At 52.0% G+C, this 15,442-nt stretch overlaps 4 protein-coding genes across 4 annotated transcripts; all 4 read right to left on the reverse strand.

The window, feature by feature from the left end:
• Positions 1–345: 345 nt before the first annotated feature.
• On the reverse strand, positions 346–2,469 carry CC1G_10965 (hypothetical protein). Its single transcript, XM_002910205.1, has 4 exons — positions 2,139–2,469; positions 1,599–1,686; positions 1,205–1,264; positions 346–1,125 (listed from the first exon to the last, which is right to left on the reverse strand). Exons 1-4 carry the CDS (start codon positions 2,174–2,176, stop codon positions 970–972), a joined length of 342 nt encoding a protein of 113 aa, XP_002910251.1. The 5' UTR covers positions 2,177–2,469; the 3' UTR covers positions 346–969.
• On the reverse strand, positions 2,383–2,788 carry CC1G_15681 (hypothetical protein; the record flags this gene model as incomplete). Its single annotated transcript, XM_002910206.1, has 2 exons — positions 2,383–2,574; positions 2,624–2,788. 2 exons carry the CDS (start codon positions 2,786–2,788, stop codon positions 2,383–2,385), a joined length of 357 nt encoding a protein of 118 aa, XP_002910252.1.
• Positions 2,789–3,550: 762 nt separating this feature from the next.
• On the reverse strand, positions 3,551–8,444 carry CC1G_10966 (rCop c3; the record flags this gene model as incomplete). The annotated part of the gene is made up of 10 exons (XM_001840251.2): positions 3,551–5,239; positions 5,293–5,422; positions 5,476–5,570; positions 5,624–5,818; positions 5,880–5,958; positions 6,025–6,479; positions 6,659–7,283; positions 7,343–7,574; positions 7,759–7,788; positions 8,078–8,444. The coding sequence occupies 10 exons, from the start codon at positions 8,442–8,444 to the stop codon at positions 3,551–3,553; spliced, it is 3,897 nt and encodes a 1,298-aa protein (XP_001840303.2).
• Positions 8,445–10,783: 2,339 nt separating this feature from the next.
• On the reverse strand, positions 10,784–14,211 carry CC1G_10967 (protein kinase subdomain-containing protein PKL/CAK/Fmp29; the record flags this gene model as incomplete). The annotated part of the gene is made up of 6 exons (XM_001840252.2): positions 10,784–12,282; positions 12,364–13,185; positions 13,241–13,441; positions 13,492–13,505; positions 13,557–14,020; positions 14,105–14,211. The coding sequence occupies 6 exons, from the start codon at positions 14,209–14,211 to the stop codon at positions 11,431–11,433; spliced, it is 2,460 nt and encodes an 819-aa protein (XP_001840304.2). The 3' UTR covers positions 10,784–11,430.
• Between the last annotated feature and the right edge of the window lie 1,231 nt (positions 14,212–15,442).

Here is a 15,442-nt window from a genome sequence, read left to right on the forward strand (position 1 = left end):
CTAGAAGGTACGCGGCTTCTGCGACATTGACGTCCACCTACTTACCATTTGGCATCAGCCCACGGTGGCCACTTCAAAATAACTCGCAACCGCTTGCTCGCCGATCCAACGTTATCGGCTCCAGATGACATACAAACCACACGTCCAACACGAGGTGAGGCTACTCTGAATCAATGTATTAGAAAACATTAGAGTACTAGTCTATCCCGACGTGAAGAAAGAAATATGTTAGGTCGTAAAACGGGCAGGCGCTGGCAGGAAAGATAGAAAGAAATCGGAGGTTACATGGCAATCTCATCCACTTCCGCTTCACTCGCACCACTTCATCCTGCCCCACGTCAATCAAAAATAAAAAAGCCATTAACCATTTTTGAATTACACGCCAGCCACGCCTAAGCCTAAGGCCTAAACCTTTACACTCTTCGTCTCCCAAATTCCGCAGACCGCCACCAAACAGGCTCTCTTCCGCTGCACCAAGATCAACGTCAAAGCCTCCAACAACATAGAACGACAGACACCATACAGCGCCTCCATTGTGCCTCCACATAACGAAAACCAATACCGTACAACATAACCTCCACATCATCGAACGATAAAAACCATACAGACTAGCGTCTAACAAAATCCCACAACGCCACCCGACCCCCGTCCGCCGACTCCTCCGAGATCGTAATAACGGGCCAAACGGAAACAACAGAGGGAATGGGTTAAAATGAAGTGGAAAATGTCAAGGAAATGTGGAAATGAAAATGAGAAACATGACTGGAATGACAGGAAGATATGCGCCGTGCTAAACCATAATGAGGAAATGGAGCGTGAACCCTCTGCGCCTCATCCCCAATAAGTAGCTTGTATAACCCACACCGGGAATTCGAAAAGGGGGAAAGACGAGGCGAGGAGCGGTGATTGCAGAGGTGAGATACGCCTGGTCGTCGACGAGAAGAGATACATCATCATGATAGCATCGTCCTACTTCTTCCCAGCTTCGATAGCATCACCATTCTTGCACGCAATAATCTTGATCCTCGGCGCATTCACAATCTCGTTCGACTCCATCTTGAACGACGCATTCTTCACAATGAACGTCCACACGTCGTCGCAGAGTCGGTACGTGTGTAGGTGGCCCTAAATGAAATGAAACGAATTAGAAACACATCCAGGTAGGAAGCGCCGATAGAATTGTATTGAGGAACATGTCACGTACCTTCAAAGTGGTCTTGGTCTTGACCTGTTTGACCATAGTATCCGCCAAAGACTTGTCAAACTGTAAGGAACGCAAGGGCAAAATGTTCAGCAGCTGAATTGGTGGGATAGAGAACCGAGGGAGGGAAGGTAGTGGAAGATCCGGCTCAAACTGCCGCCCATACAAGCAACCAACCTCCCCACCCAGAAACGACGGACACACGACCTCGGAGAGAGTACAGGCCCGCCGTCCACATCTCCAAACTTAATCCTCCATCCGTATCCCACCCGCCCCTAAAACGACCAAAAAGAACACCACCACACCCAGCTGCCCCCGCCTCTCCCCACCTCGCTTCTCAAACCCAACCCAAACCCCCAAACAAAAAGCAAAACAAGCACAAAAACGCGACACCCACCTGCTGCAACACCTTCATAGCCAACTGAGGCGTAATAGCCCCACTCGTAATCAACTCGTCCAACGAATCGGTGAGGGCCATTCCGATCCTGTTGCAGGCAAGCAAAGGCGAGGCGAGTAACGGCAGTTGAGGGCGAGTAACGGCGAGTAACGTCGAGCAACGGCGAGTGGCGGCGGGGAGGTTGAGGACCGACCGACCGGTGGGTTAGAGTCGAGAACAAACATGCACAGGAGGCATGGAAAGACGGGAGAGCGGAGGCAGGAAGAGAAACGAAACCACCACCATCCGTATCCCGTATTCCGTACCAAATCGTAATTAGGCGAAGGCGTCCAGTTCAAATTGTGTCGTCGTGTTGCACAATCCATTCATAGTACCCGCCGGCCGCAGTGTATTAACCAAAACCCCAGACGAACGAATTCACATCCATCCCAATGCAAGCAACCATTCAACCCAATAACCACCCAACCAATAAGCAGAAGAAAAAAGACAAAACCCTCGTTAGCACCCCCAATAACGAATAACAACAAAAAAACCACGCACGAAGAACCACGATAAAACTCATAATACGCAGTCGCCATTATACCCCAAGTTCCTGCTAAACCCTCGTATACTTGATGTATGTCCCGAAAGTAGACTTCTCAAACACCGTCAAACTGCACTCCGTAGACGTATCTCGCACAAGTCTCGAATGCAGAACCGTGTAATAACAGTAATAAGCCGTGTGTCTTGCTCGACTTGTAAATGGACCTGTCTTTGATTGCCCCTCGAGCTTCGACTTTTTGGGTCAACTAGCGAAAACCGTAACAGGCGTCTCCCAGACTTCAACCAGGGGACGTCCGTGGAAAGGTGGTGGAGGTGGTGGTGGTGGTGGTGGGTGGCAGAAAAGCAAAGAGCTCCTCGTTGTACCGGGCGTCCATGGAGCACTGCTCAGCAAATCGCACGTGATGCGATGATCGGACTCGCCATACGAGTCACGCTGGGTAATAGGGGCTCATTAAGACCCGCCTCCTCATCCTTCTCCTTACCAAGCCTCCCTGGTGGCCCCTGACATCGACAATGACGAAGAATAGATTCGTAGAATGTTTATAGACCAAAAGGGTTCGAGAGACGGGAAGGGAATAGGAGAGGAGAGGAGGGGGCACTAATAAAAGACGACCCCGAAACACTACTCTTCCAAGAAAAGCGCTCATGTTGAATTAGAACATATATTCTGTGACACTGGAAAGTACATACGACAACTCGGAACCATATACTGATGTTTGTATGTATGTAAGAGGTAAAAACATTTGCTCGTAAGAGAGAAGGAAAGAAGGAACATGACTTGTGTATAAAAGAAACTCGTTATAAAGTAATAGAACCGCTTGTTCAATGGAATAGGATCGTTATAGTTATCAAAGACGAGGCCGATGTGAGAAGAATCTCGAGACTTGGAAGACGACTACAGTAAAACTCGAAGCTTCAAACGCGATTATAGGAGAGTATGAAAAGAGAGATCAAGGTGAAGAAGTCATTGAACGACACTGGAAATGATGGTGAGGATAGCTAAGGCAAAGAACAGACCACGAGTACACGCTCGAATTAGAAGAGAGGGCATCCAACGAAAGGCGAAGAAGAGAGAGGCTGGACGACGAGACATGACGAGAGAACCGTCGACAGACAAAGAAAGGGGGGTAGCCGACGAAAGATGTTTGACAACGAAAGACGAATCATTTAAAAACATTAACTCCATCCGACAATAAAAGGATAGCTCGGGAATGGATGAGGGGCATAACGCGATACTGATATCTGGAAAACGAATCTGGGATATGAAGATGTGTCCGATGAGAGTAGAACAAAATCGAGGCATCAAGGCAGACGAACGTCAAGTGACAAAGGATGAACGTAAAGGGCGAATAAAAGCGAGAGGCAGATTAACGTGGAAGAGAATATGATAAACGGCGTTATAGAACCACTCAACGCTCACTCGACACCTGCTGCCCATGTACCATCCTCACTCCACTCTGCTTCACGCCATGTCCAACACCAACCTTCGCATCCCCGCCACCACCACCCACCTTCCCATTCCCAACACCCCCAGCATCAAGGTTCCCAAACCCGTCAGACTGGCTATTAAACGACCCAAAGAACGGCGTGGCAGGACTCAATGTCGAAGGCGTATGTCCTTGGGACGAATAAGTCAACGCAGGGGAGATCATCGAAGGCGAATGCGAAGAGGAGGCCGGAGAGTTGCTCATATTGTCGTCCTGTCGCTGGGAATTGCTTTGGTTCCGGAATGCCGAAAGCCGGTTCTTGTCCGCATTTCCATTGTTGGTCGACCCCATCGAAGCTTGCCCGTTCGTACCCTGACCGTCACCCTGGCTTTGCATAGTCGGAGCAGAGGCATGCTGAGGTGTACGCAGTGCAGTCGTGCTCGAAACGCTCATACTGTTCCTCGAGAAATGGCGCTGGGCATGAGCCTGGCCATTCGACGACTGGGGGATGGGATGCGTGTTGATCGACGGCGGAGCAGACGAAAGCGAAGACTGATGCTGAGGAAGAGTGCTTGATCGCATATGGGCTTGGTGAGATTGCTCGGTGTCGACAGAATGCTGGTACTGGCTCAAATCGCGAGACATCCGGTTGTGTTGCAAGGTGGAACCACCATTACCTCGACCAAAGGCAGAGGCCGCCTGGGCATGGAAGGCGTTCTCGTCACTCATCCCAGCCAACCCTGGGGCCGAGTAGCCGTTGAAACCCATCCCGACAGAAGCGTCACCTTCCCGACTCGACTGACGACCGAGGTTCAAAGGTGAAGGTCGCTTGCGCTGCTGCTGAAGGAATTGATCGCTGCCAGACAGGCTGTTCAACCTTTGCCTCTCGACGTGGGTGCGCATGATGTACTCTTCAGCGGGAGTATAACCCGTATGAGTCGACGCGACGCCACTACCAGTGTAGCTGGCCTGGTGCGGAAGGTTGCCATAACCCGACTGCTGGAGGTACTCTTGCTGTAGCTGCTGCTCGAGTTGCTGTCGATATACTTCGCGCTGGTCGACGCTGACACTGAGACTACCGGGCGCGTTGAGGGAAGCCAAGAGTGCCTTCATCGCTGGGTCAACAGCGCTACCCTGGGCTTGCTGAATCTGGTCATTGAGGGATCGACCAGGGGCAAGGGAGTAGTCGACTTGGAAAGGGTTAACGTCGGAGGGACCGAGAGATTGATAAGGTCGCTGAGACTGGGACCCAATCGATCCAATGGGGCCAGACGCGAAGGCAGAGGCATACTCGACATCCGGCGCACCATTGCCCAAGCGAACGTTGCGAGAGGACGATAAGGATGCGCTACCCAATGCCAGACCTTGGCTGGGAAGCCCAGAGAGCGAGTAGTCACGGGAGGAACCGATGACTTCATGTCCGGATACACTCGACGAGGAGGATGAAAGAGGGTCGTTGCCGGGCCAATCGAGCCCCCGCTGTCCGATGACGGGATAGGGAGAGACCTGGGATGTGGCGCTGGAAGGAGGTGGAGGTAGGGAAGAGGTGGGCGACTTGGTCGACCGAAGGTCTTGTCCGCGAAGGTTGAGCAAGGCGGCTTGGGCGATGGTGAGTCGAGCAGGAGAAGAGTCACCGACAGGAGCTCCTTCCTTGATGGCTCGTTCTTGACGCTGAAGGAAACAGATCAGCACATCGTCATTAACCGACGAGAGAGGACACTTACTCTCAGTTCACGTTGCTCAGCAGTGTCTGCGAACCTAACACTGATTCGACTACCAGTATCGTTCCAACCTCGAACCATCCTTCCATGAAGTCTTTCGATGATCTCTTCGGCTCCGGCACGAGTGTCCAACCTAGAAACGAGTCAAGAATCGTCAACAACAACGAACGACGAAGGTCAACATACCGAACGAAAGCAATGATCCTCGGCGGGTTACTGAGGCGAGTTTGGAAAAAGCGACTGCTGACAATACGGTGAGGAGCGACGAGTGCTCCGAGGGTCTGTAGAAGTCATAAGCAACTACATCGCTCAATGGCAGAAAACGACCGCATACAGGTTCATCAATGCTCAGAGGCAAGCCTTCCATATACAGGTTCGTGCTCAACGGATCAGCGAGCGCCTCCATCCTCGCTTTAAAGCTGGCGTCTTCATCCTCGCTCCCATCCCATCCCCGATTGCTCGAAGAGGAATCCGAAGGCGTAGCCTGCTTGACCTGGGCATAAACTGTTCCAGGAATCTTGTGCACTTGCTGTTAAGAATCAAACGCGATCAGGGCATAAGTCGACAATCAAATAGATAACCGGACTTACTTTGGAGAATGTAGGGTGCAGGTTTCTATAACGTCTCAAAGAGGCAATGCACCTTTCGGCAGCTTCAATCGTCTCAAACCTGCCGCGTTCCAAAGTCCGTCAGTCGACCGAGTCACAAATGGGAATAAGAAGAATGAATGCTTACAAAACGAAACCGTAGCCACTCTCACTGTCTCTAACATGCCTCGTAAAAGTTCGTACGCTCTTGACCTCTCCGAACGGCGCAGCAAGAGCATAGAGTTGGTCTTCAGGGAAGTGAGGGGGTAGACCGTTGATATACACATTCGGAGTCTTGTTGGGACATGCCCCGTGGTCTGCAGGTCCAACCATGCCACTCGGGACCGGCTGACCTTGACTCGACGCAAAGGAATCATCCCGAGCCAGAGGCGAAGTCACAGAAGTCGGTGGGGTCGTCGAACTCGGGAACGACACGACAGAGTTGGAGACAGTGATGGTGCCATACTGCTGATGGTTTGGGGTGAGAGTAACATTCGTTCCAGCACCGGGCATTCCAAGATGATGGTGCTGCTGAGGAATGGTTTGCTGCGGAGGACCAGGCAGGTGCTGGCTCGGAGGCGCCTGGAAATGCTGTTGACTCGACTGATTATCGGTAGCATCAAAGGGGCGATCTCCCCTATTAGAAGCAAAGCCGTCGTCGTAAGCTTTACCATCCCTCCCTGCTGACAACTGATTGGGGCTAGAGGAAGCTTCCTTCTTGATGACGCGTCGCTCGGCATCCAGACTCGCATCCAAGTCATCCTTGGACATGCTACGCTCACTAATGGCAGCGAGAGCTGGAGCAAACGTCGGAAGCTGAGGAAGAGGCTGCGACTGAGTATAGCTCGACGATGGTTGCATGGAGAAGTTGGGAGTTCCGGGAATGGAGCTGGACCTGCTGTGTACACTTCGTTTCGCGGATGACGGAGAGTTGGTGTCAGAGACAGTGTGATAGGTGTGGTAGCCGAGGCCGAATGGTCAGAGGCAGGTCTGGAGCTGGGGAACGAGGCCATATGCGGAGGAGCAGTCGAAGGCGGGTTACCAGCACTTGGACTACCAGGTAGACCAGGAAGAGGTGAGGTCGGTGGAGGAGTGGCGAGAGGAGTCGCATGAGAGCCTGCACCCCCAGGCATCAGCATGCTCAGTGGCCTCATGCGCTGCTTCTCTTGCGAGCTCTTCCCAACCTGACTCTCATGCGATGGAGGTCGCGATGGGGCCTGTCCAGAGCCCAAGTCTAACTGCTCCATAGAAGTGGGAAGCGAAAGAGTTGGATCGTCGTCGAATTCGGGCAAAGGAACGGTCGTCATACGTGTAGCCGGCGGAACTCGTGGAGAATCAAGGTCGGTTACAGGAGATAGTAAATCCCGAGGGGTTGACGTGCGGGGTGCGGATAGATTGAGCTTGGTACTATGAACAAGGTTTGGTTAACGAAATGAGTGGCGCAGAGAGGGTCAGGGAGGGCTCACCTATTGCCTGAGGCGGGTTCCGATGCAGTGATAGACACAGTAGGAGTGGATGGACCTGTGCTTGTGATGCGCTGTGCAGTGCCCTTGGCTTCGATCGTGGTAGAATGACCTGCGGGCTGACTCGGGGTGGGAAGAGGCGTGGAGATTAGCGCTGACTGAGGTGAACTGTGGACGTGATTCGAAACGCGAGGACCAGCGGGTAGGAGTGGCGACTCGTCAACGGGAGGTTCGTCTAAAGGATAGAATGATTTAGGTCAATATTAAGCTCTTGAAAGAACGTCAAGATAGGAAGATAGTCGAGTAGGCAAGTAGACGTCGTTGTGGATGTGGTATGTGGGGGAATAGGGCAGGTAAGGAGGGAATGGAGGACGCTGCCCACGATTGTATAGGAAATTGAACGGCGCCGATGCATGTACGTGTGCATATGTATGGACTACCTTGAAGTCCTAAATATGCATGAATACGTCCGTAGTATGCATCCTCGAGCTATGCATACCCCGAAGCGTAACAGAAGACATGGAAGCGAGCAAGGCGGGAAACCAGTAAACCGCCTAGGACTCGCATGCATCCGGTGGCTAGTTCTAGTGGAATTGACAAGGCAAAGGTGCCCCGCCATTTACGGCATGAACACCTCGACCGCAACCACCACGAATCTGTTGTCCAGACAGAGCACCATGCATGATGCACTGCGCGCCTCTAACGACAGCCAAAAGATAAGATAAACCAAGGACTCACCATTGTGTCCGACGGTGGAATCGTCAAATCCCAAATCATTGAGATAAATCTCCACAGCCTCGCTCAACCCCGAATTCGAAGAATCGCCCGACAAGTTGGCTGGATCTGGCGGTGCCCTATCCCTGTCAGCCTGCTGCCCACGACCACCACCAGTACGCGCCTCTTTCGCAAAAGGCGGGGTAGCAGGAGCAGCGGGGGTAGAAAGGGCGGTTTCGCTGGCGTGATGAGAATTGCTGCTAAAGGCGGTTGCGTCGTCTCGCCCAGCACCGTCAACTGCGGCACCCATCGTCTTGTCTTCAACGGGCGAGGCGGCGTCGATAGCAACAGCAGTAGCGGCAGAACGGTGACCGGACGGCGGGGTGCTCATTCGACTGGGGGACTTGGTAGCTGGGTTTGTGCGGTGGGGTAGGTAGTACTAGTCTGCTTTGGCTGGCTGCTACTTCTATCGGGCCAACTAAACCGAACCCGATTTCCCTCAGCCAATAACCGTAAATGGCGGGTACGTAGGGAATTTGATGAACGGCGATGGCGGTGTCAAGAGTCGAGAATGGGTGGCTTGACGTCGCGAGCGACGGCGAGGACCTGGTGAAAGGACGACGACGACGATGGCGAGAGTAACGGAGGGCGGGTGGTTGAGGTGGTCGTGGTTCAGAAACAAGCTGCAACTGACACAGAAAGGGTGCGGAAAACAAAGGATCCAAAATTATGTTCGGACCACCCAAAAAAAAGTCACGAGTCAGTCAGCCCCTCCTCCAAGGGTATTCAAAAACGACGCTACAATGGACGTACAGGTTGGAAAGGACCTGAAAGCCAGAAGCACGCCTAACAGGTAATAGTTCATCAGCGCACTGGAGCTTATCGTGTGGGGTTCTGTATATAGCCAGTAGCCAGCCTTACCTTGATTGCCTGTACCTCCCCGCTGCACACTTCCGTTGGCTTTGTCCAACTCCCAGCGTCAACCACAAGGCGCGCGCGGCGACCCAAAAATCCGAGACACCAAAGGCCCCAGCACCAAAACAACACAATAACGACAGCCCTGTCTCAACTAGACAAGCTGGCCAGAGCTCCTCTCGACGCCGTCAACGACAGCGAAAAACGAAAGACGAACGACGGCGTGATGAAGAAAGAGAACAGAAAAAAGAAGCAGCGAAGACGAAGTAGAATTGAAGGGCGGGGGAAAGGAAAAAGGGAAAGGAAGAATTTCAATTAGATCCTTCAAAACTCTGGCTTGGGATACTAAGCGCAGAACACAACACAAACAGCACCGCTTGTGCGTCGTTCCACGTTTTTTCTACATTCCCATATCCAGCTCCGATCGCTCCAGCGTCAAAATTCTTCCAGGCTCCCCTGCTGTCGCCCGCCCTGCCCTCCGTGTCATCAACTGACCAGGTACCACAGACCCGTACACTTGGAGGAAGATCGTCGGTCGTCCCTTCGTTGATTGGCAGCCCAAAATTTGCGCTCCCCCCAGCGTTCGGAACCGTAGACACGGCCACAAAAAACGGGAGGAGGGACGCGGAGAGCGTCACCCAAATCAGGCAAGCCACCCAAGGCTGAGAGAAGAAAGAAGGTTGTTTTCGTTGAACTGTGGCTGAAGATACCCAAACGGGTACTCTCCCTCCCTTTGCCAGCCCAGTCAGAGAAAAAGAAACAGTTCATTTGCGATACACGTCAAACACTGCAAGTCAGACGTTTAAACACTTGCTCGTTTGGGAAGTTGGAACCGTGTCGCGGAAGGTTGGTGGGTTTCCGAGGAACTGGCTCGAGAGATCCGAGGAGAAGAAACGAGAACGGGACACGGTTGGTGGTGGACTGAGAAGTCCTCAGTTGAGGTCACCTTGCGTTTCTTAACCTTCAATTAGGAGAACGAACGAGAGAAAAAGCCAGCCTAGCCTGACATCTATTCAATCTTTCCTCGTCGACAGAATGAGTTTACACAACTCAAATTATACTGACTGGACGTACTGTATTAATTCCACCATGATACACAACCATAAGGTCTACTTCTTCACGTCCAACGAGAAGCACAGATCGTCAATTTCAGCCTTCGAAGTTGAAAGAAATGACAGCGTTGGTGGCGGACGATACCGGTCGATGATGGACACACATCGATCCTGCCGCGTTACGGCATCACATTTCAGCTCCGCCTGAACGCATTAGGGGCATCTTCTCGAAGCTCCTCCCACGACGATGAGAGACAGCCACTGCTCGTGGGTATAAAAGAAACCACGAGATAGAAGCACTCTAGCGTACCGCGCATGTCCACTAACTTTGACCTCCGGAATGGAAGTCTGAAGAACTCCCCCATCTAGCCTACTCGTACAAGCGCCCGTCGCGTCCGTCATACGTCATCCCTCGAAGACATTATATCCCCAGGCTTGCACCAGACTCCCAACGAACCCCAATCATACAAAGGGACAAGCGAAAATCACCCTACGGAACCAAGCTAACCATGATAAAATTGATTTATAATGCGATGCTAAAAGAGCTACAAGGCGTACGTATACGCCGAAAAAAACACTAGAGCAATAAAATGAGTAGTAGAGATAGTAGTGGTAGATGAAAAAACTTGAGATTGAGACTTGATTTGATTTGATATGGACTTCTTAGTTTCCTTGCTCCCGCCAGTTGGACTGTATCCTCAGATCTGCCTCCTCCGTCCACCTCCACCCCCACCTCCTCTCCACAAACCACTCCACCCAACCACCGCCAAAAGACACTCGTCAAAAGCAACAAAAAATACTCGTAAAAATGTATATGTATGTGTGCCTATATGGCCAACGCAAGCAAAAACGCTACGTAGATAACCTTCGCGTGAAAAATATAAGGCGAGGCTAATCTACCCGGCGAACGAGAGGGGAAAAAAGAAACCCAGTGTCACAGCGAATGTTGAACGTGTAGCCGACATGAGACAAAAACCAGGGACAAGTTTAAATGATTCAACAACCAAGAAATAATAACCGACGATGATGCGAAGACAACGACGGAAGATGACGATGCCAATGCCGAAAGACGATGGACGAAGAAGACTGAAGAGGAAAGAATGGACGAAAGGTAACCCCCAACCAAAATACGTGAAGTGAACGTTAACAATCATGAACAGTTGAATGCCAATGCGAAAAACGAGAGTTGAAACAATGCAAGCAATGATGATGAGGATAAATAAAATAACAGTTCGTCAACCAACCAGAACTTAGAACAGCGCCAATGAAAGCGTTCATTCGGTCGTTCGTTCGTCCGTTCCTTCCTTCTATCTTTCGCATATGAGATGGAAGGCAAAGAGGTAGAAGTCAGGCCGGGTCTCGATCCCGAACCAGAACAGGGCCGAGTCGTTCATCCACACGCCCCCCTTCCTATCGCTCAAACCTCGGGGTCAGCACCGAGTGAACCGTCTGGGCACCATGAGCACCAGCAGTCATCGGCGACTGCACCTCACTCTCATCATCCCCATCCCCACCCTCATCGCCGTCACCCTTCCACCTCTTCGGCCCCTTCTCCTTCTCACACAACCAAGCCTCCAACCTCAACCCCAACTCCCCGCCCCGCCCTCCACAAATATCCCCCGTCTGGTTCAGCATCTTCTCCCTCTGCTGCTCCTGCAATAATGGCGGCAACTTGCCCATACCCCCTCCATTCACACCATTCTTCACAGCGTTCTTGACGTCGGTGAGCTTGGGCGAAAGCATCAACTCCTTCGAAGAGCTGGTCGTACTCCGATTCCGCGCTGCCGGCGAGCGAGACGAACTCGCTTTCGACGATTTCGAAGACCCAGACAAGCGTCCACTCGAACTTCGCCCGTTGAGTTCCTGGTGCTCTTCGCCGTGCGGAGAAGCGATCATAGCTTTTAGATCCTCCATATCGTACTCGTTGGCTCCGGGCTTGAACCACTCGGATTCGAACTCTTCAGGTCCAAGGATACTATCCACCAACCCCTCTTCCCATCCATCCCACTCCGCACATCGATGGGCCATGCGAAGCCGGGCTCCAGCCGCCTCGTAATACAGCCATTCCCGACACAAGTGCGCAGGGTCGACTGTCCGCCCGTTCTGTGGTAGCGAAACTCGGAATGTAGGGTCGGAGGGAAGCTCGGCGACAGCTTCCCGGAACAACTTGGACACAAACGCGCTGGACTGGATGCAAGCTGGAACATGGGCGCAGGCCCAGAGTGGTCGCGTCGTCGTCGATTCCCAGTCAATGATGCATGTCTACAACGTGGCAACGAAAAAGAACCAAAAGAGTGATTAGATTGGTTAACCATCGCATATGAATAGGGGTCGGTTACTTACGATCTTGGTGTTGTCTTCAGGGTCGACGAAGACATTCTCGAGGGAAAGGTCGTGGCAGTCCAATCCAAACTCTTCACGGTGGCCGTCCTTCTCGACTTGATCGACTAGCCTCTCCATGACGCTCTTCCACCGCCCCATCTCTTTCCGGACAGCCTCCTCTCGCTGGTTCATATGTGCAACCAAGAAAGTGGTACGCTGCATCCTCCGGAAATCAGAGTAGATGCTACTGCCCGGCCATTCCGAATCCTCGTCGGCATCCTCGTAATCACTGTACTCGTCCGAATCATCACTCTCGTCTCCGGGGACAGCCCGCATCTTGTGATGCCTCGAGGAACGAATCTCGTCAGGATCGAGATGCAGCCGGTGCGGCGCTGATCGACCCTCATTCTCTCGAATAACACCCTTGATTTCTCGATCGACACACGACTCGAGGTAGGACTTGAGCGTTGGCCATGGCCCACGATTCATTTCCGTTGGGTGAACGAGCTCTCCCCTGTTAGAACCAAAGAAGGGCCACGAGATGATTGGTCCCACATGAAATTGGTGGGAGAGGGTGTGAACCGATTGGGTGGAGGGGGACTTGGTCATCATGCCCAGAGTAGGCGAAAACGGGAAGCCGGAATAGTGCTGTTGGGTCTCTTTGGGAGTCGGGGTTCCGGAGGCTACATTTGCTCGAGGGTCGGGTCCAAAGTATAAGGAGCCGATATCAGAGAAGCGGTGGGCGAAGAGGGGAAGCACGATCCTGGCCAGGTTCTTGACAAGCTTGACGAGATCGTTGTAGGCGAGGCCATGGTAAACGCGTGATAGAGGAATGCCCGGTGCCTTCACAGCACGTGACTGAGCCAAAGAAGGTACGCGGTAGGGACAATTGGCGTACCTTGGACATGAGGATAAATTCGCCCCCTAACCGGTTATATGGGTTCGAGTCGTAGTGGTAGACCTTGGGGACGGGGACGTTGGTCTTTTGGCGCAGATAGCTTATCGTTGCCACCTCAGACTCGACCTTGAGGCGGGGCATGAATCGCCTGGCGACCCTGGCGACGAGTTCTTCGTGGTTCACTAGGATGATGAGGTAGGCCTGTAACGGTGTCAGCTGGCAGAAAATCAGGAAAAAGTCGACGTGTCAACCTTGTGGAAAGTTCCTGGGCGCGGTATGAGCTTAAAAGATCAAAGGTAAAGGCAAAGCGACGCACCAGCACTCAAGAATTTGATTCTCCCAACCTCGACACCCATCTTCTCCCTGACCACATCCTTGAGCAGCCTCCGGTCAACCTCAAATGGGGTTTCACGGGGGAACAAGGTGGCATCTCTCTCCTTTTCTCGTTTCCTGTCTTCATGTTCGATATCCCAATCCCACTCCAAGGGTTCTCTGGCAGGTGGTGCTGGTGGTACCGTTGCTGGTGACGGATTTTTTGCAGGTTGTGGGTTGTCCTGAGTTTTTGAAGCGTCGACGAGGTTGAATAGGTGTTTTTGACCACTCTTCTTCATCACAGGGTGGTCGTTGTCAGTGGAGGCCGGGGTCGCTGTCGTCGTGTCCAGATGACCGTTCTTATCAACGCTCGTTTCGGACGATTCTCCTTTCAGACTTGATGAAACTGCAACGGAGTTCGATCCGGAACTGGAGGAACCAAGACTGCTTAGCCTGGCCAACGCGGCACTGCAGAAAATGTCAGGACTGTGTGGTTCCGAGCAAGACAAAAAGATTTCTGGACGATGAAGGATGAAGAGAAATAATACGCACTTGTAATCAAAATTGACGCGCAGGGAATTGTTTCCAGTGATGGCTTGTTTGTAGATGTTTGCGAGACCGTGCTCAACCGCATTCGAGCAAGGATCGATGTGAAGCATGTCGAGAACACCCATGCACCATACGAAAGAAGAGTTGTAGACTTTTTGCTGGTGTTCGTTGCGGGGAAGGGAAGGAAGAGAAACCGGAACTCGAAAAAATCAGACTTCCTTATATATTGCCCCGGCTCAGATGCAATCGGCATCCCGGTGACGATATCTCTTTCCCTTAGCGGAAGTATACGATCGAGCCGTGTACACCACAGGGCACACAAGTCCCATTTGCACTGCAGTTTGGGGCTAATGCCTCTAGTTCCTTCCATTGCCAATGACTAACCTCCAACTAATCATTATTGCCCCTCGACCCCTCTTCAAATTTGTCCACTCGGGAGGGACTTGGATTATTCTTGTTGCGGCGGATGCGCATCACAAGGTCTCGAATGTACACCTTTCTAACGGAAAGGGTATTTTTCGTCATGGCAATGTCTCACCGATGTCTCCTCATCGTTCCTTTCTCCACTTGGTGCCACACCTGGACCTCGCTGTCCTGTGACCCTTGGCCAAAGCACTCCGAGGAATCGCACCGTTTTTCAATGCACTATGCCTGCCCAAATACCTGGCATACCATGGAAAAGGGAGTAACAAAGCTTCTCAAGCCGCACTGGCCGCGATAGGGTGCGATAGGCCAATGAGAGGACTTCGTTCGACGTTTAAAACCCACTCTGACGCGGTTCCTGTCCTGGCCTCGTTGGCCGTGTCTTTCTTCTCATGTTAATAGACCGGAAGTTGTAATCGGACCCTCCGAAGAGTTCTCCCGACTTTCAAGGATGGTTGATTCTGTTCGTAACGGACATACCAACGTTCATCGTGACGACACCCACGGTCTTCAGCATGCTCAGTATCCAAAGATCTGGCAATCCCTCATCTATCTGTGCTCTAGTTCTCCTTTGCCACTGGTTATCCATAACCGAAAGATGCTTATCTCTCCTAGCTCCACGCGAATAGGTCAACTATTTTTAGTCTTTTGCCAGCCTCCCTTCAAAGTAGCTTCGACACGTTTGATTACGCTCAAGAGGGAACTTACCAGCGTCTAATACGAGTCTCCACTATCTGCAGGTGAGATTTCCCCTCTTATCTCTTGGCACCCATTCAATCTCAGTTCTCTATACAACTCTATGGCTACTCTGTCAAGAACCTCACGAGCACCACCCTGTTCTGGCGAACGTGTTCCGAGATATCTCACTAAATCTCCCTTAAGGGTTACGTTCTGACGCTCTTTCGAATCTTTCCAACG

This window comes from Coprinopsis cinerea, assembly GCF_000182895.1.
Source record: "Coprinopsis cinerea okayama7#130 chromosome 11 map unlocalized cont3.11, whole genome shotgun sequence".
NCBI lineage: Eukaryota > Fungi > Basidiomycota > Agaricomycetes > Agaricales > Psathyrellaceae > Coprinopsis > Coprinopsis cinerea.